This window comes from Semicossyphus pulcher, unplaced genomic scaffold, assembly GCF_022749685.1.
Source record: "Semicossyphus pulcher isolate SPU_LCO1_2020_fin unplaced genomic scaffold, fSemPul1.0.p SCAF_1, whole genome shotgun sequence".
Lineage (NCBI taxonomy): Eukaryota > Metazoa > Chordata > Actinopteri > Labriformes > Labridae > Semicossyphus > Semicossyphus pulcher.
In genome coordinates, this window is record NW_027211603.1 from 6,273,824 (window position 1) to 6,300,463 (window position 26,640).

At 41.2% G+C, this 26,640-nt stretch overlaps 1 protein-coding gene across 1 annotated transcript in view; it reads left to right on the forward strand.

The window, feature by feature from the left end:
- luzp2 (leucine zipper protein 2) overlaps positions 1-26,640 on the forward strand; it is a 189,030-nt gene that overhangs the window by 156,079 nt on the left and 6,311 nt on the right. Inside the window, exons 8-11 of the mRNA XM_069657841.1 lie at positions 5,900-5,974; positions 7,633-7,800; positions 20,517-20,621; positions 24,830-24,904. Coding sequence (XP_069513942.1) covers positions 5,900-5,974; positions 7,633-7,800; positions 20,517-20,621; positions 24,830-24,904 — 423 coding nt within the window. The remainder of the gene's footprint in view (positions 1-5,899; positions 5,975-7,632; positions 7,801-20,516; positions 20,622-24,829; positions 24,905-26,640) is intronic.

Sequence of the window (26,640 nt, forward strand, 5' to 3'; positions counted from 1 at the left end):
ACTCAGACCACCTTGAAGCGATGATCCCATCACAGGGAATACTCCAATTAAGTCGGGCTGCAATTACAAAGTGCCTTCAAATCAGCAGCCTGCAGAGTCAATTGACCATCCTTTATTTCTCATACTGCTGTCCTCTGTTTTCCCCTCTGCAACATCCACCCCTTCCCTTTTAATCACGGGAACTATGTGGGTAAATGAAGCGGACAGCAGTGGAGGAGGTTCATACAGAATTATGCATTAGATCATATAAGGGAATCTCAAAGGCTCAAATCACAGATGACACTGTGCATCGCTGGAATTCAGCGGGCACCAGAAATGTGTCTCCTCCTCACATTCTTCCAAAAGGAAAATGTTCTGTATTGTGCATTCTCCACTGCTTCTTGTATTTCGAGGACTAAATATTCTTAAAACTGAGTGCTTACATAATATTTATTGGCATTTACAGCTACATGGCCTGACCTTTACGGCCTTGTTCGCGGTGTTAAAATGTCAGTCGTCTCTTCTGCCAGAATTCCCTGTAATTCCACTTCTTAAATGTATGTTTGGATCTCTCAGACCCATCATTCGTAAAGCTGTGTCACCCATAAATGAATAGAAAAAGGGCTCAATCCTCACAGACTGAATTTTCGGCTTCAAGCCCGGTGCCTGAATATATTGTCCCTGGATGTGCTGTTGGTTGTTCTATTTCCAGCCCCGTGAATGATGGATGCATTGACTTGTTTGCTGTTCGTAAATCTCTGTCTCTAAATTGCATCAGTCACTTAGAAAACACAACCTTATTGCTCAATGTCAGCATGCATTTAATGTGGACCTTTTTAAAACATTATGTTCTTGCAGAAGGATTAGATTGATGCGATCACACTCTTTGTCTTGTCGAATCTGTCATCTCTGGGGAATGACACACACAGTCAGGGTTTTTTTTTTCCTGATGGATACGTCAGAGGGAAATGCATCATGTCCCTCTGACCCCCTCTGACTTTTCCTTGAAAACTCATATGTATTCCACATGTGCAGTGATCAAAAGCCCAGCGGTGCGATGAGGGAGCAGGAGGCACCGAGCAGAGTCACTCAAGATACAGAAATGTCATCAGCTTCACAGGGGGGATGTCAGTCAAGGCACCTTGACCGGGAGGCAACTGAGATGGTTGTGACAACTGTTGTAACAAAATCAAACTGCATTTTGCAGCCCGATGTCACAGTGCACAAAAATACAACCACCTGACAAGACGGGAGACTCAGAACATAATTATTTTATATTGGGAACTATTCAGTGTTTCTTAGAATTGACAGGTACGGCCATGAAAGGAAAAGGGTTGTGAAACCTCAGGAGGCGAAAAATGCAACAACGCAGATTCAGAAATGAGGACACACTGCAGCTACAGTAGCAGAAAATAAGACACTCTGACAATTTCTTCTCCAGCGGATAATTTTCCATTAATAGTCCTCAGATTTGAAGGACAACTTAAAAAAGAGTCTCCAAACCCTGCAGTCCCACTACTTAACTGTAAACAGTACACAGACAGGTTCCCCCTCGCCTGCTCAGCCGTAACATTAAAGCCTTCAGAGAAACTGACGGCGCCTTCCCAGCGTTTCCCTACGAGACAATATTTTTGGCAGAGGAGCCGCATTCATCCTTCACATCCTCTCCCTTCAGTCAGTCCACTTTTAAATGGACCCCCTGAGCTGTTTCTCCTCCAGCTTGGAGGGGGAAAAAAATCAGAAAAGAAAAATGACGGCTTGATGTAGTTGCACGCCTTGTCTGGCAGCGGCGAGTACCCGACTGACCCCACACCTTTATAATGGACTCAGCACAGCAATATGGAGCTTCAGACTTAGAGGCACTAACCCTGAAAGTCAGCATTTCTGGGTCAGCGGCCGTACGCCCGCAGTCCTCAGAGGACTCTGTGCTGATGATGCTTTGTGTAATGGATGTAATGGCTCGCTACTGTAATGCATCACACTCATGCATGCAAGAACAAACACACACATTCTTCAGATCCTTTTATAAGAGAAAATAAGAGCAGGCAGATTTTTTTTTTGCATGCTTTTGAGTCAATACAACCTGGACTCTTGACTATTCAGTGCAAGGGAGGCACGTAGGGCAGATTAAATACCATATTAGCCTTTTATATATGTGCAGCTAAATCATAGCTTTCATTTTTTAAACACCAGAATGCAGAAAAAGACGCTTGATTAAATAAGAAACTAAGCCATCAAATAATTTGTCCTGCAGAGAAGACTCTGACTTCTTTGCTAGTAGTCTGGCTGTAGTCACTGGATGTTTGGGCATTATTAGTATTTTTGTAAACTGTAAATTTTACTTTAAAAAAAACCTAGAAAGTAAAAGAACTTAACTGTTTTAAGTCATGTGAAATGATTGTGTTTAGAATGAACATGTGTTATTTGAGTTAGCTGTGCTTTTTAAGGATGTGAGCACTGAATGAAACCATTTGAAGAAACTAATTATTTTATTTACTGTTAAGATAGCTTAAATAAATGAAGTAAACAGTACCCATTCCATTCAGTGTATTGCACTTAAAATGAGTATTCTGAACTAATCAATGAAGTAAGATGAACTTAAGTAGATTATGTCAACTTAAACCTTTGAAGTTGCATTAACACAAAACAAAAACTGTAAAATTCGTAACAATGTATAAGATGCACTTTTAATCAAATTTTTAAAATCTATTTATAGAAACATTTATAGTTTTTTTTCAATAGCGTGAAATCAATGTCAGATGTTAATACTCGGACAAATAAGACACACCTCATTGTATTGGATTTGATTGCTGCAAATACTTTATATTAATATTTTTATGTAAAATTGTAAACATTTTTTTAAAACAATTTTTCAGTGGACATGCACCGTCATGATCACCATTGCAGCCGTCACCCTTACAACAATCAACATAACCATAGGCTGCCAGCTACCGCTAGCTACCGCACTTCTTTGACTAATTAAGTTAATGTAACTAACTGTAATCAGCTTAAAGTGTTTCCAAAATGAGTACCACTCAAAATGATTAAGTACAACAATAATCATTCAAGTTATTAAGAGAGACTGTATGGTTTTACAGTGTAATTTGCAATACATGTCATTCAAGGGATTGAACAACTTTGGAAAAGTAAATCATCCATCTTTGCTTAATGCATTCAAAGCAGGATCAATAACTGCGCGCTGAATCTATGCAGAGCTAACGTCACAGTGAGCATTTATACTTTTGCGGTCGTGTGTCTGAGCCGCTCAACAACTACATCAGACAGCGAGGGGTGAGGTTTTTATGCACTGTAAGTTTCTATCCGTGTGTTGTGTAACTTTTATATTTAATACTGCAATTCCAAAAATATGCACACACAACACATTTATAGACATTGAGAAGGTGCAGTCATCATTCAAGTTTCATGTGGGAGCTAACAGGCTGTAATAGCTTCTCACAAACCATCATCAAGCACAGCGTCTTCTATTGTTTTGGTGCAAGCGGACAAATCACTTTTGTTGCTGTCTGCATCGCTGCCTTGTTAAGTTACATTTTTGTGTAGGTGCACGAGGCTGCTTTGAAACGACAGTGTCGGGTCCTCGGGTACAAGTGTACCGATGGCTTAGATTCAACCCAGAAGTATAAATCCGGCTTTATCCTCTCCTCAGGGGTAGATAGAGTGCAGGTTTATGCTATATTCTGAAGAATAGTGGAAAATATTTTGGCCACTTGTAACATCATACTGTAATAGCCACTGTCTGCACTTCAGTGGGAAACATCCAAAAATATGTCTTGAGTCTGTATCAGTACCCTTCAGCATCCTCAATCAGTGACTAATGATCAGTATCAGCGAACACGTATACACTTCATTTGCCATTTGACACAAAGAGATAACACACCAGCCTTTGTGTCCATGATTAAAGATCTGTTCCTCAAACTTTATTACCTTTGGATTCCCTCTTGAGCTCAGCCCGACAGCGACAAATGACTCCGTGCGATTGTTCCAAACTCTGAAATGAAGAAGGAACTTCTGAGAGATGGATCTGATTCTTTGGCTCCTTTGAAAACCCAGAGTGGTTGAATGTTGCCCTGTCCTTGACTGTCACTGCACGACTCATCTGTCAGGGAAAACTTAAGCATGGGTCCAAGTCGCCCTGTAGAGTGGTGGAAGTGACAGACACGTTCATCATAAGAATCACCAGACTGGTGGCAGAAAAGAGGATGGAAATGAGATGGAATGAACAAACATGCCAAGTGTCCCCACTGCTTGTGTCACAAAACGCAACGAGGTACCTCATAAGTCTGTAAAACTCGCTGAAACCCATCAGTCGGGCTTATTGCCCATCTGTAAATTTTCATACACATTTTTCCCGGAGTTTGTGGATGCAGTTTGTTGGGTAAGCTGACCTTGAGTGTTTGAAGAGTCTAAGCCCGTGCACTTTATCATTTTGAGAGGCCTGTAAAAGACACCCAATAAAAGTTCATGGCTCAGAGTCCATCACCGAGTCCGCTTTCACACAGACTGCATGCAAATTATCCCAATAAGAGTTTCTTTTCTTCACGCTGATGAATCTATCAATAATAAAAGATCCTCAGTGGGACCTCTGCTGATCCTCATGCGGGGTTAGATGGGCTCATTTACAGAGAAAAGAAGTCTTTTTGTGTGTGTTGTTCAGATTAAACTGTAGCAATGATGCTCATTAAGGGCTTTGATGGTTTCAGGGGGCCTGCTTTCAGAGCTGTCAGGACTAAACCTTTCTGCTCTGTAAAGGACAGATTTGATCTCTTTGAATGTGGGTTGGAATTAACGTATGCTTATCTGAATTTACCCTCTGGATTCTGCCTCTGGTCTGTTTCATAGAACAGAAAAGTACTATCTCAGATCCCATCAGCTATAGTCTGACGACGATATAGCCTCTGGGGACAACGGTGAACATGCCGGGCGTGTAGCCAGCGGGTAACGTCTTCCAGTCAAGACTTCCTTTTTCTGCGTGCTGCATTCTTGACAGAAAAAGAAACAATTTTTCTTGTGATTGATTTTAATTAACGGGTCTTACCTTTGCCAAAATTTCAACATCATGATACAGATTAGTAACAAGTAAAAATGAAGCTTTGTCAGGTCTGTCCTCAAGAGGAGAAGAAAACTACTTTTAAAATGCTCGTTTGTTGAACGGAGGTCGGATCGATCATTTCTGATGCATTCGAGGAAGTCCGGAAATCTGAACGCCGAACGGCTATTGTGATAGAGCGTGAGTGAATTTATCTCAAGTTGAATTTTATTTCTAGAACCGATTGTTAGCTGTTAGCATGCAGATGTCTGTTGATAGAGATTAATCAGAAGCTAAATCATCTTCAGATGACGCTGATGGGAGCCGGGATGTCATTACGGCACCTGCTTTTGCTCTCCACACGGACTGTTGATTGGTCAATATTATTCGGACTACAAGCATACTACAAACGGAAACCAGAACACTTGCCATCCCTAAAATCCACGTCCTTGCCTGCTGATTCTACATTTCTATGTAGAACCTGTAAATAGAGATTCGACCAGAGGTAATATGCACTAAAGCATTTTACTACTTAAATGAAGGCCTTTTCAATAGAATACAGATGTGATTATGAAGCTTTATGAGATCCCAGTACACTCCTGTTTATAGAAAAGAGGATCATCGAGTGCTAAGGGCGCATAATGTACACGAGTTTTAGTGCTGGATCAATGAGTATGAGTGTGTGTGAAATGCAGATTTAAAAAGTCAGGACAAAAGTGAAGATTGGCAAAATAATAAGAGGAGTCTCAATCCTTTTGGGCTATAGATCTGTGTTATTGATGGTGCTGGGAGGACGAGGTGGGGATGGAGAAATGCTTTGTTTGCACAGAACAAAGAGGGTTCAGCTGATTTAAAAGTCATGTCTTTTCACAGGGGCAGCAGCTAATGGACCTGGAGCACAAATTAACCATCGCAAAGGAGGAGCTGGAGAAGACAGCACTGGACAAGGTGAACAACAGGGGAAATAACACGGATAAGTAATGCTTTTATGACATTTCCCATGCTGTAACTGACCCTGTGCTAAGTCACCCCCCCTTGGTTACTGTTGCTATGCCTGTCAAGTGTTCGCACCGGCATCTAAATATTATGGCGTTTTCAACTAGAGATGTTCCAAGGGAAATAATAGCAAATTTCTGAAAAAATAGCTCCCAAATATCAGAGAGAGGTCGACAGAAAGGACGACAACACGCATTTGAAAACTGCATCCAGAATATAATGTGTCAGCGGAGTGTTGAGAATGAAGAGGACATAAAAATGGAGGCATGAGCTCACCGGTCCCAATGCAAGCGTCAGGCACCCCACGTTTTGACTATTCATGTTAAGGACAGTCATATACAGGAACAACAATGTTCTTGCACAGCAGGTCAATATATTGTTTTATTTTAAGCTAATGTTTAGTTATGTCTCCCTATAACTTTCATTATCTAATATGTTTTAGCCCATTGCTAGCAAAACTAATTTATCCCACTTTTTCATTTAGTTTAAAGCGCGTCAGGATATTGCTCGCATATCGTGGGCTTATTCCAAAAATTGGATCTGGATCTTATAATTAATATTCAACCGTCTTTGTTTGCTAACATGCTAACCTAGCCAAGTTAGTTAGCGTCTTACCTTGGAGCAAACAGCTGTTGACCTAAGCTGCGAGTGCGGTCTTCAACAAGTTTTAATCCATCTCCTCTTACGTATTTTGGCTTCGGAAAAGCGAAAAATATGACACCCCGCTCTAAACTTTGAGGATATCTGCTGTTGGACTTGCAGATTCAGTATGCATACCGTTTCTGCATTTCTCCTTGTTGTGAGAGCTTGACAGTCCTCCCGCGACTAGTTACGGTTGCTAACATAGGATTGGACAGTGGCCTTTTAAGAGAGGGGCTTAGTCAGTTAGTCAAATCGTAATACTTTATAATAATTTCTTTATTCCTATCGGATGTACAACTTTGACCTCATCTCGTCTCTCTCATTTGACCGATTTAAACCTAAAATGCAAGCACAGAACAGTGTATGTGTAATAATACTGTCAGAGAGTATAGCTTTCAGGACGGTGGGTCACTTTCAAGGTAAAATAACACAAAATCAGCATTTTCATGGCACATTTCTTAATACCGAGGATGTATTTTCTAAATGTTTAGCCTCAGCAGGTTGAACGCATGCAGCAGCTTTAATTTATGAGGTTATGATGTTATTTTTGTATGTGGTTATTGACACTCCATCACTGGAGGCGCGTTAGATGAGTTAAAAATGCAGGGGCAGAAAAGTGCTGATTAGGAAAACAGGAGCTTCCCGGACTCAGCTCAGGAGATTTGGCATCAGAGGCTGCAGAATAATTAAACCAATCATTCTGTCCCTTATTATTATTGATTAAAAGTAAATGATCTTTTGAGCATTACTTCTGCTTTATTACCCCGGTGAGTTCCGCTTCATGTCTCGCCTAACGATGCTTCCCAGCTGTTTTAAAGTCACTTTAAAGCGTGCCCTCAGATGGCTTTAATGCTTAAGTAAATTTCTCATGTGGATGCATAAAAGGAGGGATGGAGGGATTCACAAATCTTCTTCTGTGTGTGTGTGTGCGTGTGTGTGTGTGTGTGTGTTATCGTGTTTGGGGACAGGAGTCTCAGCTGAAGGCGCTGAAGGACACAGTTCACATCTGCTTCTCAGCTGTCCTGCACAACCAGCCCAGCAGCAGCCACAGATTTCCCACCTCCCCCACCCACTTGTTCAGATACTCATCGCTCATCAACAGCTCCAGAGTCACCTTTCAGCAGCCACATGCCAAGGTAATTCAGCATTCTGCTCACTTCCATCTTATTTCATGTTTATCCAGAAGCAGGCCTGTGTTCGTTTTAAGATCCTTTTTTTGTATTAGATGAATAATTCGAGTGATATGCGCAGCCCACCACTTATCTGCCATTGAAAAAGGTCCTGCTGTCCTTCAACCAGCGTAACGTCCTATTGAAAGAGGTCAACATGTGTCAACATTGTTCAGGTGACACAAGGACAAGCATCTAAATTTAACATTTATACAATGTGAAGTGTTTATATTGTTCACCATGGAGAGAATAAGCCGTGTAAACGCCTTGACGAACATGTCTAACATGCTTACAGTCCGACTTGTCTTGATGTGAAGATGGCTCAAAAGAACTGAGAGCACACACACCTGAAAAATTAACCTCACACATATTGACGATGGAGGTGAGCATTGCAAGCAAATACACGAACAATTCGATCACAATGTAAAGATCCCTCCTGCAAGCTATCTTTCCTTTTCTTCACACCAGTGCCACACTAAAGTAAACTAAACCAATACAGCCTCAACTTCTATTAAGGCTCATGTTTTCACACCTTTCTCCATCATCAGTGTCATCAGAGCATCAGATTTCCACACTATTAGAGAAGGTAAAAGTTTGCCATCTGCTCTTATTCAGTAACAAATCCCACCTCAGCCTGGAGTCTGTCCTGACAGCGCTGTCGCTCGAACTGTCTCTCACAGTGGAAGACAGCAGAGCAAGTTGTAGCTACCGCCATCTGGTTAAAAGTTGTTTGTCCAACAGTCAGTGACAGTCGTCACCTGAGCAGAGAGAGTCGGAGCAGCTATCAGACTGGAGCCGCTCTGCTCTGCCTCACACCGCCCGGCGTCACGCTGCTCTCTGTTTCCATCACGCTTCTGTGCTTTTATCAAAAAAGGTTTCGTGGTTTGTGGTCATTCTGAGACTTGGTTTTTAAAGTTAAGAGCGAGCCATGCTGTTGCTCCTGCGTTGTTCTGTGTACAATAATTAATATTAAGAAATATGAGGGAGAATTTGGCTGTAATAACAGAATGAGCTCAAACCAAAAGTAGTAAAAGTAGAGCACCAGTCCTGGAAGTTTCAGATGTTTCACGTTTTCCTGCTTTGTTTTAAATAAAGGACAGATGTTGTTTGAGACAAAATGACAGAAACTAGTTTTTTTTTATAAAAATCATGATGAATCACTGATTGTGAGGCAAATAATTTAGCCTTGGTTGAGAAATCGTTTTAGTTAACCTTATTTTCACCATCTATTCACTATATTATAAAAAAAAACCCAGCAAATTTTTAATCCATAAGAACATTTGTAGTTGTATACTGTAAACTTGTAGGGACAAAATTAAGATCTCTGTTTGTTTCATTTAGTTAATAATTGTTAAAGTTGTCACTTTAAAGTAATAATCTCGAAGATTTTCATCTAAATAAATGTCTGTTAAGTCACTATCTATCGCCGAATGAGGCAACACAATGGTGATTGAGCCGATGGCCCACTGATGAAAGCCTTTGCTTTTGCAGTATTACAGAGTGTCACAAGCGGCGCCCAGTTAGTGACAGGTTTTCCATCACCCAGCAGTGGTTGGTCTGCCAGAGAGGGTAGGCGGAGCTAAGCGGCTGCTTTTCCCGTCTCTGCAAGTGTTGCGAGTAAACAGTAATCTACTATGGTTGAACAAACAAAGAAAAGATGGATGACTACAGATACAACTTCAAAAATAAGTGAAAATCCAAAGAAAAAGAAACAAACTCGACGCTCAGATGAAGGCAAACAGTCTAAAAAGGAAAGCGACCGTCAGCAAGGAAAATCAAGAGTTACAACCGGAGCCAACCGTGGACGTCACACATGCAACACTGTCTGGATATCTGGGAAGTGTGCTCCTGCAATTACTGTTTATCACCATCGATGCCGCCAAAGAGAACGAAACTGAGATCTTTGAGATCATAACTTTAAATTGAATTTAGCAAAAGAAATACACACACCAAATAGCACTTAAACAACACCTTTCAAATCTGACATTATTGCATGTGCAAAATATATAAATATTTGCATAATGGCTCAGTCTAGACTCTTTTTTAGTTTTTATGGAAACAACATTAGTCCTGGTGACACATTACAGAAGTACACAATAACAGCAAGAGATCAGTTTGGGGTTACACGATTTCACCCTCAATTCCCACCTTCTGCACATACACTTTTTGCGATAAATACAGTCCATTATGTATCCTAATTATGGTTGATTGCAAAGTGGAACCTTTCCTTTTTAATTAAGGCAGCTTCATTCACAGAGGCTTTGAATTAAGTGCCGACTATATGCAAAAAGCATTTCCTCAGCGCTTTGATGTTACCACAAACATGACCTGTGGGCCTTTTATCAAAGAGAACCTTTTGACTCGCCATAGCAGGGAAAGCACAGGTGCATATATACCAATTAATCACAATGGCTCCATTCCATTAAGTGCAGGCCATGTCAGAGAGCCAGCATGCAAAGTGGTACTGCCCTGGAGCAGTTGGAGTTAAATGGAGTGCAGCTCTTATTAATCTTATTAACTCCACCTGTGGTTTTCTTGCTCTGCATGTCAAAGGTTTTGCAATGGGGAACAGGCCTATAGTGTTGACTTTGCTGCACAATATCTGTGCATTTTGATTGTCAGTGACCTCAGTTTGAACACAACAGACCCAATGTCTCAGGATGGAAATGAGATAAGTTTGTTTTGCAAAGTGAAAATGGAAGTAAGCTGGATTTGGGATTTGCGTCTGTAATGGCGAGGTATAATATTCGCCGTGACTCTCCAGATAAGATAAAGCATGCTGCTAGTTTTCCTGCTCGTCTTTCTCTCTTCTGTAAACACAGATTGAAATTCATTTCACACTGTCACTCTGAGCGTGATGACATCATGGAGTATCACCTGGTGCCAAAATACTCACCTCACTGCACATCACAGCACACATGCACTGTGTGTGATATGAATTTAAGTGTTTAAGTGTTGGCCCATTATTACCTCCTTTTTCGAGCACCTATTTGTCAATCTGATGCCCTGCGAATCACTCTCCAGGGAGAAATCACCCAGGAAATAATTACCACCAAATATAACAGTCGGGCAAACACATTTGCAGAGGTTGTTCCGGATAACAACATGTTGAAATCAAGAAGCACTCAAAGTAATTTATGTCATTCTTTATATTCTACGGTCCTGCAGCTTTGGAGGTAAAGCCCACTTGCTTGAGGGCATTGTGTGACTTTTGGTATGTTGGACTTAGTTTATTCTCTATGAAATGATTAACTCAATGTGACACAGCCTTTGTTTGGAGCCTCTCAAAGTCAAGGTCACAATAGACTCAAGTCAGGGCTCAGGATTTAATCCCTTTTAGGAGTAAAAAAAAGGCGACTGCAGAGTGGATTTGTTAAAAATAGGATTATGCCTTCAGTGTAGATATTGCTTCTTGTTTCTCCAGTAAAACACTCTGACATTTTCAAACTAATGCGTGTCAAGGTTTTACACAGTCAATATCTCCTTGTTCTTTTTGCGCTTTTAAAACGAGTATTTCTGCGACTCAATTGACCAAGAAAACAAAACAGAAGTGAAAAGCAGCAGAATGTAGACATCACTTTTGTTTCTTCAAAATATACTTCATAGTACCTACAGTTATTTCCCCCCTCCAGCCAGCAGTCATGTCATCCCCAATCACAGAATGTGTTCGTTCTGATTTCTGAAAAGCAGTCGCTGCAGTCACTTTGTAATCATCAAGTCGGCCACAGCGGCGCCGTGCCTTATCTGCCATGATCCTGGTGAGCAATTCTGCCTTTAAGAGGCTTTGCTCTCCTTAAAGCAGTCACGATTTCCTCTGCGTCCCTTTCATGGCGTCCAAGAGATTTGACATGCTACTTAGGGGATTTACTTTACATTATTTCTCACCATGTTTAAGTTGCAGCATCACCACTGTCCCTCCACTGTTGCATCATACAAAACAATATCCTTTGCATATTCAAGCTTTTGTCAGCGTGTGTGGAAAAAACAGGAAACAAGACAATCCCATTTCAACAAGTGTGTGTTTCCCCGTCGTCTTCCCTTCATTACTGTGAAGCAAATAAATTCAAGCACATGGACGAAACAAACGTCTCACAGTAGAAAACACACGTACAGGAAGTGAAGGTGGGTGTGGGTTGATTTCTTTATGCTAATGAAGTTTAGACTTCTCACTTCATTAGCATACAAACAGCAGCACTCCATTTGTGAGCAGTTGCTAGCTCCATTGTCTCCCATTGCCTCTGCACGCTCTGACAGTCTGATAAATCTGACCGGCCCTCACTGTAAAGATGACTGTGGTGCTCCATCTGTCCACTCCTGCCCGCGTGTGTGTGGAGGTGTGTCAGATCTCGTTTCAATCGCTGCCAAATTTATCTCAAATGAAACTGTAGAAAAACAACACACGATAGCTCTTACTGCGCGTGAAACAGCCAAACAGCGGAGAGGTAAGGGAACAATCCACTGACAGAGAGGCAAATGTCAAGAACTGGGCTTTTTGATGACCACATGGTGTTCCTCATTATGCTCATTGACAGCATGAAAGTGCTCAGAAGTGTGATTATTACATCCGTTAGCCGTGTTTCTTTTGTTTAGTTTTGAACCTGACATACAGTGCTTTGGATAATTATTCATATCCTGTGGACTTTTCCACATTTAACAGCGTTACAACCCAGAAATCAAACGGTTGAATTTGGCCTTTTTATTGTTTGAATAACAAATAAAAGTAGTCCAAAAAGCTGTATCAGTTGGATGCACAAGCTAACCTGAAGCAAGTGGTTGCATCTGATCTAAGTTAGAGGCTTCACAGCAAAGCAGTCAAAGATTTTCATACTTTAATTCACACATACAACAGCAATATAATCACTTTTAATTTGCAAAACATATGTTTAAGTTCAAAGGGGGTAAATACGTGTGCAAGGCACTGTATTAGCAGGCAGTGCATTAGTCTATCTCTGAAAACGCATTGCTAATCATCATGCTAATCATTGTTGGTAATCAAAAGGCAATTATTGCACACCCAGCAGGGTGTTAAAGCACTGCTGCCGCTGTGAAAAGAATAATGGAGGAAGCATATGGGAAAGCCTTTATCTACTAACCAGCTTATGAAACATACATTTGGGTTTCCTGAATACACTCAGAGTAAAATGTGCTTTGTGTTTTGGAAACTTAGATTGGGTAAGTGCAGGGATGTTTGTTCAAGCACTCACTGACACCACTTTTAGCGTCACACTCCTAGTTTGACTTAACATAATGGGCCTTAAGCTCTGGTAGACGCTACAGATAAGACTCTCCCAGACCTCGCCTCTCACACACACACTCGCACAAAGCTCTGCTGTTGCTGGTGAAAGATTCATTAGTGTGAGGATGCAGAGATCAGCAAGATTGGAGTGGAAGTTGCTTCATATTTAACAGTCTCGGGGAGAGAGCCAAGGCTTGTGGTCCGATAGCATGCAATTTTCATCAGAGTAATGGGAGATGATGCCTAAGATGCTGGGAGCACCGTGCCGGAGGGGGAAGCAGGCATTTCATTGCCCTGCTCTCAGCACTTGCTATTTACTTTTATGATTGTTTCCTTGTCTGTATAAATCGAAGGGATATTCATCTCTGCCACACAGGGACAGGATAATAGGTGGTTGACAGTGCAAAAAATGTGGCTGCAAGATTTTATCAGCTGAATTTGGATGGTAGAATTATGTGTGCATCATGCACATCAAATGTTTCTTCAAAGTACATTTACTTATTGGTTTGTAATGACGCTCTGTCTTTAAATGTAATTCTTAAAGGAGCAATCCACCCCTGGAAAAAGCCTCTGTCAGTGAAAGCTGATGTTCTTTGTAATCAATAGAAACAATAATGTTTGAAATTGGCGCCATAGCTGTGGAGAAAGTTGTACAAACAGCTCGTGGTTTCGCCAATTCTACATTCCTACAACACCCAGCATGCATTGCGCCCCTCCCTCTGAAAGGAACGTCCCAGCCAGACGCTGGAGTGAAATACTACCGTTTTGCTGCAGGCAATGGCTCAGAGCGGGACAGAATCCAAAATATGATGAGAATATACCGGTGGATCTGGTCTAATAAATCTTCAGGTCTGCAGTCTACATTTCAAACCTGACGATTCTGAACGAGATGTGACATCAGAGGCGGGCGTCCTAGACTGAGGAAGTGTAGTTTAGCCAGCTCCCTGGCCTCCGCCAGATGACGCATTTTACGTGGTCTGTTGGAGGTTTTCCAGGGCTCGTTGGAGAAGCGGATAGCATCCTCCAAAGGCACAGAGTGAAACTGCATTTTTTCGTTACATAATGGCTTTAGCGTCCCATAATAGCATGATAGGACTGAGGTTGAAAATCAGCTAACTAAATATGGTGTTTGTGACATGTGGCTTAAAATAGTAAAAATGCACAAGTGATATTAAAGTTACAAATCTCATTAAGCATCCATAAGAAAGAGTGAAAATTAACCTTCAATACTAAAAACGTAGTTTGCTTCCTGTGTGGGAAACAAAAAAATCAAGGTTGTGAAGCACGTATGAGCACAGTGTGTTTGAGTCGTCAGCCCTGCCATCTGAGAATGATTCATTCACCATTTATTCATTTGAATTGTGAGTTACAAAATGCTTGGCTACCTAGTTAGCATCCACATGTAGCATTAGCTGTGATGCCCCATTTGCTCTCAAAGCTATGCAATGCTAAACGATGACTATGTAGCCGAAGCAATTGTTAAAATATGATGTGCGACAACAGATATGCAAAGTTTTCATAGGGCAAGAGTACCTCTATTTTTTTTTATAGTTTTATACAGTCTCTACTTTTATATTTTAGAAAGTGTGTATTTTTTACATAGTGTATACTTTTTATTCTTTATTCTATTCTAATTAAGTGTATTTATTCTGATGCTCTTCTATCTTATTTTATATTTTGTAAAGCTGGCTTGATGAGAACACAGAAATTCTGAAGTACCTGTACTGTCCTGTACCTGTGCAAATAGCAATAAACATCTATCTATATACGATATCAAGGAGCCAAACAATCTCTGCTCTTGTCTGTCACTTGACATGGATCATCTGCTGCCCGCACTGAACTCCAGCAGCTGAAAATAGACAACTGCAGTTCACACTCAAAACCTACCTGTTAATCACCCGAGGGCGACGCTTGGCGTCATTTTTGTAATAAATATCTTATCTCAGCCACGGCTGATTCAAACCCCACTATCAGGAAAGTTTTTAAATGACTATATTTTGAATTTAGATTAAAAGTTATTTTCTAGTACTTTTAATGAATTATATAACATGTCTCTCAATTGTTTTTTAATGGATATATATTATATATTTTAATAGAACATCCCATGTTCATATTTGTTGCCAGTTTAAGTTCTTTATCGCGTTTCCACTGGAGGATGCCTGGCCTCGTGGAGACCTTGCTCTTGTATCTCTGTACTGTAAAATTCAGACGGTTGCTGTCAAAGTTGAGAAATAATGCATGAAATCTTCACCCAAAAGTGGTCACTTCCACAAGTTCAGCCAATTCCGCCAAAGCTGTCTAAAAACATGTTGTTTCAGCTGACAACGTAAGAATGGAGGCTGACAGCGACAGGGTGTTCATCTTGGAACCATCTTGCTTTGTGCTCTCAGGAGGCCACTTTTGACCCAGTTAAGGAAGTCACGATGTAGTAGCCCCTGTGCTGGAGACTGACTGCAGCGGACAGACTCAACTTTTAGAAAGATATGTGCTTTAGGAAGTCAGTTTATCTTCAACTGTTTGGTGCTCACTTGACAATTTGATTCAGACGGCAGATCCAAGCATAAGTTCTTCTATGACCTTTGTGTTATACTGTTCGATTGTTTTTCTATGACTGAGTCTGGAAGCTGTTGAAACAGTGTCCAAATAATACTGTTGGTGTTACGTAAATAGAGGATGGCCATGTATGATGTGAGTCAATAAAAAGAAGAAGGAAAAGTCAAAGATGTACATTTTCTGCGCTGCCTGTAAATGTCAGTTGACAGGATGGCCTTTGTAGTGTCATATTTTGGTCTCGACGCCTACATGAGTCACTGACTTATAGATCGACAGCACAGTTAGCGCGAACAGAGTGCTCCAAATATACGCTTCTGACTTTCCCATGGCTTGTAGCTGGAGTAGTGAGCAGTTTGTTAGTCGTTGTGAGTGAAGATGTTGAGCTGACCCCAAATAATGTCAACATTCTCCATGCAAGAGGGTCAAGCAGATGGCACCGGCTGCACTCAGGGCCAAAAGCCTTCTCCAAAACACACTGTCGGAGAGTCCGCAGGCTAAGAATGTCCACTAACCTTTTTGCATTGGAGGTTGCTCTTCAAAACATCAACACGAAAAGTTGCCAAGGGAGTCAGTCAGTATGGAACGACACTGTTCTCAATGATGTCTCTTTGCATGAAGTCCAAGGTCTCCAAAAAGCAGTATCTGGCCTTCGGTTACGCTGCTGCTGTGCGTCTTCTATCCTTATAAAGACCCCAAGGATAAATTATGTAATTCTGAAGTTTAATACAGCCTTGACCCTATTTGCCATGAAGATTTCTGTTGAAGTATATTTTAATCCTACTTCCAGCGAGGGCAGATAAGTTATAAAATGTTCTGTCCATTGTTCTGGAATATTATGCAAAAAAAGGCTTTAAAAATGATTTCAAGCCATATTAGGAGTTCATTGAAACAAAAGGAAACAGAAATATATAGTCACACACACATTGAGGGCCCCTTGAAGAAGTCTGACACCTGCCTGAAGGGGGATCTACACAGGCAATGTATTTGAAGAAGTAGTTGTGACACGCATGTGCCGGGACAGAACCGCTACAATGTTATTCAATGCTGCTGTTTCCACCAGCGGCGTATGCTGCACACAAAGCACAAAAATCACATAATGATCCCCAAACGAGCAGATAATCAACCTCGGAGGTGCAAACTGAAATGTTGTTTGTGTGTTGCTCTGTTTAACATTGATGTTATCGCGTGATTTCGCAATCCAGCTGCTTGGGCCAGCGCTCCGCTCCACTGTGGATCAGAAGCTTCCTGTGGGCGAGGGCTCGCGCCGTCTGATGGACCAGAACCACGGTGCAGACGGAACGTTGTCACTTTTTACAGTCATCATGTGTCACATATTCCCAGAATCAGAACCTCAGCTAACTGTATATGTCACTCAATAGAAAGTTCACTACACTATAATAAGGGATATCAGCCTATATCAGTCTATATTTTATTGAAAACCATCCTACAAACCATATGATCGAGAAAACAAACTCAATGCTGAAAATTGCACGTGTGTTAGGATTGTTCTAGAACTGATTTGAAGCTTCTCGCTCCGACTGTTCATGAGTTATGCCCATTATTTTGGGCAGAGTGTTTTGGCGCCAGCTGAAATCTTGCCTCGGGCACCAAGTTGGTCAGGGCCTGCTCTGCTGCTATGTAAACACACGCCCACAACCAAGGAATCATGTTAAACAATGTGATCTCTTCATTTTGGCAAACTTCCGTTTCCTATTGACGTTATTGATCGGCTACATGAGGAGGCAAGATTGATTTCAAAGAGCAATGACATTTCCTCAACATGTGGGTACCAGTCCTATTAATTCATTCTCATTTGACTTCCATAAATACAACGTTTATGCACAATTCAGAAATAAGTCTACAAGTCGGTTGCAAAGTTTTCCTCTTGTACTGTTTCCGGCAGACTGCACACTCACTGGCGTCATTGCCACCCCTATTTATGGCCAGGAATTGCAACTACCATTGGCTGAATTTGAGACTCATCTTTGCTGTAGTCGCAGCCGGTGTACATTGCAAAATAGATGCACGTCCGTCTGACGCTGCAGTGTCGGTGTCGATTCCCAGTAAGAGAGAAGTTTCCAGAGTAAAGCCGTAACAATGCTCATCATTATTCGACTGCCGATATATGATACGATATCTTCCTGCAGAGTTTTCATTTACTACTTTTTGTCTCCTGGAACAGAGCGTTTCCGACACTGCTGATTCAAAGCACATCCTGCTGGAGTCATGTTTTATCATTTGGACAACATTTCAGGTGGTAGTGATATAGATTGCTCCACAATCTCCAGAGAGAACATTCTCATCTCTGACTGTCAATCTTGTTTTCCTCCCACCATCTTCGGCTGTTTTCGCGCTGGCTCAGTTCACTGAAGCATCATTGTCCATCATGTGCAGCTCTCACAGCAGAAAATCCCAAATCTGCTGCTCTGAAATATGCTCACTTCTCACTCAGAGCCGATCTGTCTATGTTTATCAAGACTTGGATTGCATGCTGGTTTAAAGGCCCTGCACCTGTGACTCTGATTCAGTCTTCATAACTAAATTACACATTAACAGCACCAACCATTTGCGTTCTTTGCTTCTAAAAACCTGGACAACTAGATTTAATGAATGAGCAAGTTCATATATGTTCTTGTTTTTACTTTACCATTAAAAAAGTTAAATCCCCATCCAGCCAATAATTCAAAGGTTTTATCCAAAAGGCAGCTGGACTTTGTTGAAGTTCTTGAATATGATTGGCTCTCATCCTAAAGGCTTCTTCACTTCTAAGCCTGAGAACTAAACTTTAGAAGTGAAGGAGAGGAGCTGTCTTCAAGAACTTCAATCAAGTCCAGCAGCCTTTTGGAATAAATGCTTGCATTGCCATGACCTGAATGACTGAGAACCTTCACAGACAATCCAGCCAATATCATCGTCTCATTCATAACGTGGAAAAATGCAGGTGGTATTTTTGACAGGTGACATTCTAAACTTAAATAGAGGCACGTCATGTAATGTGTAGATGAGGTGATTTTTTTTCTATCCACGCTAACAGTCTGGCTCTAAAGACGACAATGTTGGTTGAGTTATAAAGTCCTCCAACCACTCACAATTACACTTACACAATAATAGGAGAGACTGCTATGCATCAGAGTAGATAAGTTCCTGCCCATCAGGAACTTTGCTAATCATTCACACACTCATTAATTCGGGGTTCAGTGTCTTCATGAAGGACACTTTGACATGTTGACTGGAGGGGAGTGGCAGCGAACCACCAACCATCCGATCAGAAAGAAGAAAAAGGTGTACTTTATTAATCCCCGAGAAATTCAATCTTTTCACTGTTTTTTACAAACATGCTACACACACAAAGGCCCGAACTACACACATGCAACAGGATCTCATGGACATGCACTAATAGAGAGATGTCAGAGTGAGGGGGCTGTACATGGACATGCGCTCCGAGCGGTGGGGAATTCTGTGTCTTGCTCAAGGACACCTGGACGGAGCCCAGGAAAGGAACTGGCACCTCTCCAGCTACCAGCCACAATTCCACGCTTGGTCCGCACCGGGACTTGAACCGGCTACCCTCTGGTTCCTGAGCCAAGTCCCTCCAGACTGAGCTACCGTAGAACACGACCCAGATTACCACAGATGGTCCTTCCAGGTGTTCGACCGCTTCAGTCCACACTCAAATGTTTCAACAACTTTTTAATGGCTGTCTGCTTCAGGAGGAACTAGAGTATGACTCAATTATTATTCACTATTAGTGGCAATGTGTTTCACATTTTTTGTTTCACTGGTAAAATAATGATGATATTAGATTTGTCGGGGTCTGTAAAAACAAACAAACATGTTTTTGTCATCTGGAGAACAGGGTTGTCAGGCTAGGGCATCTGCGCAGCACTGCAGTGCCTCATTATGAAGCTGTTTAGTGACACAATTTACTTTTCTACTTTACTTTGCTGCTTCTGGGATTAGGATATTGCATCTGGCCAAACTGTGATTTTAATATGTTTGTTAATTGTGCAGCAGTCAGATGAGTTGTTATCACTGTGGTTAACTAATGACTTTTCTTCTAACGCCATCAACAGGAGAAAAATCCACTTTGTCCAGTATTTTAGTTTATGCCCCAATATCTGCAAAACTAATGATATTCCCATCAGCCCAAGATGTTCTTTTTGTTTTTTATTGTGAGCAAATGTTGGCTTGTTAAAAGTCTGACAAAAAGGAGACATTGCGTTGGCATGGAGGAGATTCAACTTATGTTTGATCGTGCTTTATTGCATTGCAAATGTGTCTCTGTGGGCCTTAGTATGTTACTCTGGGCACGGCTGTGGCTGAGTACAGCCTTGTTTCAATGTAACTGATCAAAGAAGAATGTATAATCCCAGTCGTTGTTTAGTTTGAGATGATTTTCAATTTATTTCAAGCAGATTATCCAGCCCGCATGGCGACTTCTTTCTGACTGCAGTGGTTCATATTTGAAAAGTAAAATCTGAGTGAGGAAAGGTTTTTGATCTCTGTGCTGGATGTGTGATGTTGAATATTTCTGGGTTCACCTCCAAGCTCAGTGAGAAACTTGTATGATCTGAATACGTCTGTATGCTACCACTTATAACTCTCTATGAGTCTCAGTGCAGTAGTATTTCAATAATTCTCTTTTTAGTTAGTCAGCACTCTCTTTCATAAAAAGCAGCATGAAGGGCAAAAGCAGTTATTCCAGACATGATTTATTTACTACAAATAAATAAGCTGAATTAGTCTGAATGGAGAAAGTATAATATAAACAGCTGTGAACATCGGAGTCAGAACTGTTTTAAAGAAGCCCAGAGTCTCTTCTGCATCAACAAGCCGTTTGCACATTTACGTTTTAACCCCCCTGTTGAAATGTTCTCTCTCTTTTCTTTGACAGGATATCTCTAAAGTTCAGAGAATTGTCACAGCCAGTAAATCACCCGTGAACATCGGAGTAATGAGGAGAGAGAGTGGCGGAGCTAAAGAGTGCCAGATGGAAAAGGTGAGCCTTTGGAGTAATTAAACTGAAATGGCCTGGGTGACCCGAGGGCCCGTCTCCACGACGTTCATCTGTTCACTGAATTCATGCTCGAGTCCCTCATCAGAAATCAGACAAGCCACTCTGACTCCAGTTTGACTCCAAGAGTCTTCATTAGGTTCATTAGTCTAAAGAGGTTGTGCAAGAAGGGCGACAAGTTTCAACTTAATGACACATTCTTAAATTAAAATGTTTGGTTAACTTTTGTGTCTCACTGGTGGTAAAATAATTAGTGTATTTGTTGAATAATAGCAAATGTGTCCAAATAAAGTCATTATTCAAGCAAACAAACACAAAAGTTGAATTGTCTTAGGGTTTAAAAAATACAGTTGTTTGAAGAACTTTTTCTTCCATGACATTTCCATCAATCAATCATCTATACTGCTTATCCTGTTCAGGGTTACACAGGGCTGGAGAACTATCCCAGCTGTCATTGGGCGAGTGGGGTACACCGTGGACTGACAGTCCTGTGTGGACAGCCCTGTGTGGACTCGCCACTCAGTCACAGGGCTGACACATAGAGACAACCTTTTCACGCTCACATTCACACCAACGGGCAATTTAGAGTCACCAGTGAACCTAACGAGCATGTCTGTGTCCACACAGAAAGGCCCACTATGTCCGAACAGAAATTCAAACCAGGAACCTTCTAGCTGTGAGGCGTCAGCGCTAACCACAGCACGACTGCGCCTCCCTACATGACTTTAATGTAGCTTAATTATTTATGGAATATCAAACATTGACTACTATCATATCAGGGAGCGTAGTTTCAGCACTAGGGGTCCACGGGGAGAATCTTTTTGAGGGATACCATTGCGTCCTCTCTCAATGGTTTTGCGTTAGCTTGCAATTAAGTATGCTATATCATACTTAATGCCTAGTTCAAAGTAAAATTCAATGAGCTGATACATACTGGTGCGCTGCACTGGGAGGAGCTGGGCGGAAGTGGATGTATTGCTCAGAAGGAGAAGGAGGTAACGCAATATATATTGAGAGGGAAAGTATCCCTGAAAAAATGTCTGGCAGTGACCCCTCAGGGTTTCCGTAGAAACTATACGTAGTTCATAGAAATGTTTGACAAAGTGTGCAACTCCATGGCTGGGCCTGTCTGCTTTTAAACTGCAATGTACCAAGGACAGGCTGAACAACACGTTTTCAGATTGGCAGGTTTGAGACGTCAAAAACCTAAGGAGCCAATCCCGTTAATGGATTGGGTGACGCTATGCATATCATTATGTGTAACCTATGGCAACCACTTCCGAGATGCGCAAGCCAGCTGTAACCGTCAGCGTCATTTTTGCAAACTCACTACCGACTACTAACATTAACGTTACTACTACTAATTACTACATTTCAAGCTAGCTAAGTTACAACAAGTTGCCACTAAACGACAGCAGAGACGTGTTTTGTTTTCGTGACGGTGGGGGCGGTTGTAAATCATATCAGACACAATTTATTTTGTGTCTGATTTTGTGTCCTCTTTTCTTTTAACATTGTAAATTGCACATCTTTGTTCATTTTACCTGACCAACATTACAAAACCCAATCGAAAGACATCATTTGGGGCTGAGAGGCCTAGTGATTGTGCAATTTGTTGGTACATTAGTGAATCAATCATAAAAACATTTACATCTAAGAATGATTGTTTGGTGCAGCTTTAAAGCTCACTAACTTCATCTGCATGGAGAAGTTCTGTAATTTCAGCGAAGATACAGTTTGCACCTTCTCACTCACTCCTCAGACACTCTCACTCACTAGTACTTTCCCACAGTGCAAACATAGTTTTCCACCGAGGATCTTCATTGGAACGGAGCTGAGTGCCTCGCCGGCTCTTCGAAAGCAGTTATTGTGGGAGGAAAGAGGGAATAAGTCTGTGACCTCTGCAATTCAGATTATTGGTGAAGGTCTTTGGTACCTGATAGTCGCAGAGTTACTTCTCTAAGATCCAAGCATCCGGGGCACTCAGCTATCAGGGAAACTCCGAATGAGTGTCTCCGAGCCTGTCAAAAGTAAGAGGATGTGAAGAAAGAAGGGGAAGCGAACAGGGTCCATAAGGATTTCTGACAAGTGGCTATCAAGAACTATTACAGATATAAGCTGATAGAGCGCTGCAGACAGGGGAGTATGGAGGGATCCCACCCAGAGAGGAAATTACCCTCTGTGGAAACCGTGTCCAAGAGATTGTTCTTTAATGAAATTGTGCCAAAAACAATGTTCGCTGGTGTCCCAAAATTGATTATATAATTTTGGCTGGGTTGTAAAAATCCTGCAGCAAGAGAGGGAAACATTCTGATCCAGATAAGAGGAGACATATTTGAAACAGACACTCAGATATTGTTTGCTGGTGAACACTGCCACATCACACACACACACACACACACACACCCATCCCCCTCCCCCCCTGTAGGAAGGGAGGAAATGAGGAGGGACACTGTGTGAGTGTGAACAGTCTCTGCCTCAGTTTGGGAATGAAATTTGTCTGTCTGCAAATCAACGAATTATTTGCTTTCTTACACAGACGCCCCAGGTCATGTGCATTGTGTGTCATTCAGAGGCAAATGGTAGCGCACATATTCTTTTGTCTGTCACGTGTTTGGAGCCAGAGTCTGCGCAGTAGAGATCAGCTGGTGGAGCCACGGTAATAACGTCCTGCCCCTTCTGCTGAAGCAGATATTCACAGTTATGGAAAGTTCAGTGACTGTAGTGTTAGTGTTGGTTATGTTTCCTCTCGCCGTTCCTCCTCCACTCTGCTAATCCGGAACAGATCGGCTGCAGGAGCCAGATTTGTCAGCAGAGCTGTCAATCATCCTTTTGACAGCATCAAATAACTAATTAAAAATACACTTGTCAGAAAAATAAATCAGCATGATAATAACTAACTAAAATGACAGAAACCATGTTTGAGAAACATTTATTTGACTTGTGTTTTGATTTTATAGTTTGACTCATGTCCCATCTGTTAACATGGAGGAGGCGGGCTTTATGAGCTATACTGCAGCCAGTCAGCAGGGGGCGATAGAGAGGGTTTTGGCTTCACTTTTGGGGAGCTTCTTTTCCTTTTATACAGTCTATGATTTAAACGATAACATAATTTCAAGCTGTTTCACACGGGAGTCGATTCCCGGTCTCCTGATTAAAGAGTTGTTTAGCCCTCCATCGCCCCCAATCTCCGCCCTCTACAGACTTTCTCTGTCTTTCTGCTAACAGCAGTTTCTCTGAGTGTCTTACATTAATGCTGAAGGGTTTATGTCTCTTAACTATTAATAGACTCTTAAATAGGACCTTAACTATTTGAAACATAAATTTCATACAGTGTGCATTAGGCTTCACAGTGACACTTATTATGGTACCAAGTATCCCAACACTCATCTCTTCTCCTGCATGTGGTCGGATACATCCAAATATTCTTGTTAACAGAGCGAGCTATAAGTACTTAATTCATGAGTATTTAATGGACTCTGTAGTGACATTATTTTGTGTTCTTCCCGTGTAAAGTTCCAAGCGTTTCGCAGCAGTTTAACAGGAGAGCAACATTTCTACATGGGTGTAAAATGGCTTCACCACAACAGAGAAATGATGGACATAGCCTGTAGCCAGATGTACAATACTTTAAAGAATAACACATCCTGTAGGGCTTCTGTTAATGATTTTTTCTCTATTGATTGCTTCATGATTAATTGTTTAATCCATAAAATGTCAGAAAAGCCGAAAAATGAGCATCTCAAATTCAGAGAGCCCGAGGTGACGTCTTCAAATTGCTCGTTGTTTTCCGCTCGACAAAACCAGAAAACCCAAAGGTATTCCATTTATCATGTTAGCAGCATATCGCTTCTTGTTCACAATCATCATTCTGTCTTGTTTTTACTACATTTTCTGTTAACTGACTGAAAAATAACCCTCAAAGCAGATTTGAGCCCATAAACATGTAAACAGTGTACAAAATGACTGTGATTAACTGAATGAGAGAGTTAATTGGATGATTCTATGGTAAGAAGAAGTCAGTGAAACTTCACTCAGCTTTTTAGTCAAATTAAATGGCACATTCACGTCTTCGCTATGGGACTATTCATGTCATGTGTTTTCATTGAATACACACAGCTGGGAAGTCGACACAACTTCCCAGCATGCACTCTCTTGCTCTGATCCGAGATGTTTTCCCTCTACTCCTCCAGGCCGGGGGCGACTGCTCCAAGAATCAGACGGAGGAATCAGCCCCGGAGAGTAAAAAGCTACCAGAGCCAGAGCAGGTGAGCCCCGCTCGGATTTAAGTGCAAATAATGACAGATGCAGGCATTTTGAACATTTAGGCAGGCTGATGCTGTGACTTCTGGTTCATGCCCTCACAGAACATTTTAATCAGTTCATCAGGGGATTTGTCTCACGTAGTAAAGGCTGGTGTGTTCTGTATTTTTCTTGTTACCAATTTACTACATAAAAAAACAACTATAATTACTTCCTGCTAACTATGACTTCCCTCTCCCGTCTGTGGCACTCAGCCACTACTATGGAACCCTTTAAAACTGGGTCAGAAATAAAAAGTGTAATTTTTTTAAATGGCTCCTTTAAAAAAATTGTTGGGCACTATTTTCTGTTGTGGATTACTGTGGTGCACTGCTTAAAGCTCCTGTGAGGAACTTTCAGTTTGTGTTGATTCTGGCGCCCCCTGTGGACAAAGTGATATCTCTTTTCTCTTTGCTGATCTTGTCCTGTACATGTGTCAGACGTGTTTTTTAACAGAATATCTCATCCTGCTTTCTTTTCACATTCAAACGTATCACTTGCTGTGAATCTTTAGCATGGGAAATACAGAAAAAGGCTGATTTATCAGCGCTAAGTTAATGGCCTTGTCTGACACCTACCCCTCTGGCAGTGCTTACGGGCATCAAAAATAACTGTTGAGATATAATCAATCTTGTCGCTGATGGTCTTGTTTGCTTTTGTAGGTCGTATAGAGGCATCAGTATTAATGTCAGTGAGTACAGAGTGTGCGTTCATGGCAATGATAAAGAAGGTCGCCACTGCTACTTTGTGGCCAATTGATGTGTTTCAATTAGGAATGCACCGATTGAGAAAATCAGGGCCGATACCGATGTGTTTTCAATAACTGTAATTTTTGTAATTATTCATGCTCTCGTCTGGATAAGGGGCCAAAATTAACTTTAATTATATACTTAAAAACTTATTCAGGCCTTCATCACAGTCTTTGAAAAAGCATGAATTCAATCTGTCAAATTCCCAAAACATGTTTTTATTTAAACTTCTTTCAGTTAAAAATCTTCTTTTTTCAAAGAATAACCTGAAAAGCCTCTTCAGAGTTTTTAGAATCACCCGGTCAGAGTACAAACATTTTTCAGTGCTTACATAACCTCACAAAAATATTTCTAAAAACATAAATGCTTTTATGTTACAATCACATCTCCTGCACAATTTAAGAAAAACATCAACACGTGCCACCTTATTTGCAGATGGGCCGATGTCTGTCAACAGGGCCGATTCTGATGGTCGGCCTCTGCATCGGTGCATCCCTCGTTTCAATGGTTTTTGGACAATAATGGAGCTCTATGAGGAACAGAACAGGCACAGAGGAATGAGCTGTATCAGGTGTTATCTACACAGGGAAATAAAAATGGCACATTTTATTATTCTTCAGAAGAAAATCTTTGGATGCGGATTCTTGACAATAAGCAATTTAATTTTTTGCAATTTTTAAGATATAATTGATGCTTTACACAACAATGTGATTATCAACATATGAAAATGATGTGCCTTGACAAGCAAGTTTTAAAGGACTTTGTCCAGATGTTCCCTCCTCAGTTTAACCACACAGTGACTGACAACTAATAACTTTGAAAGATTCAGCTCAGTGTGCATCAAAGTACGACACAAAAGAAGTGAAACAAAGCAATGCAAATGATACAAAGTGATGGGAAGACAAACACCGCCTGCATCACATCCCTGAAAAATAACCAATCTCCTAAAACCT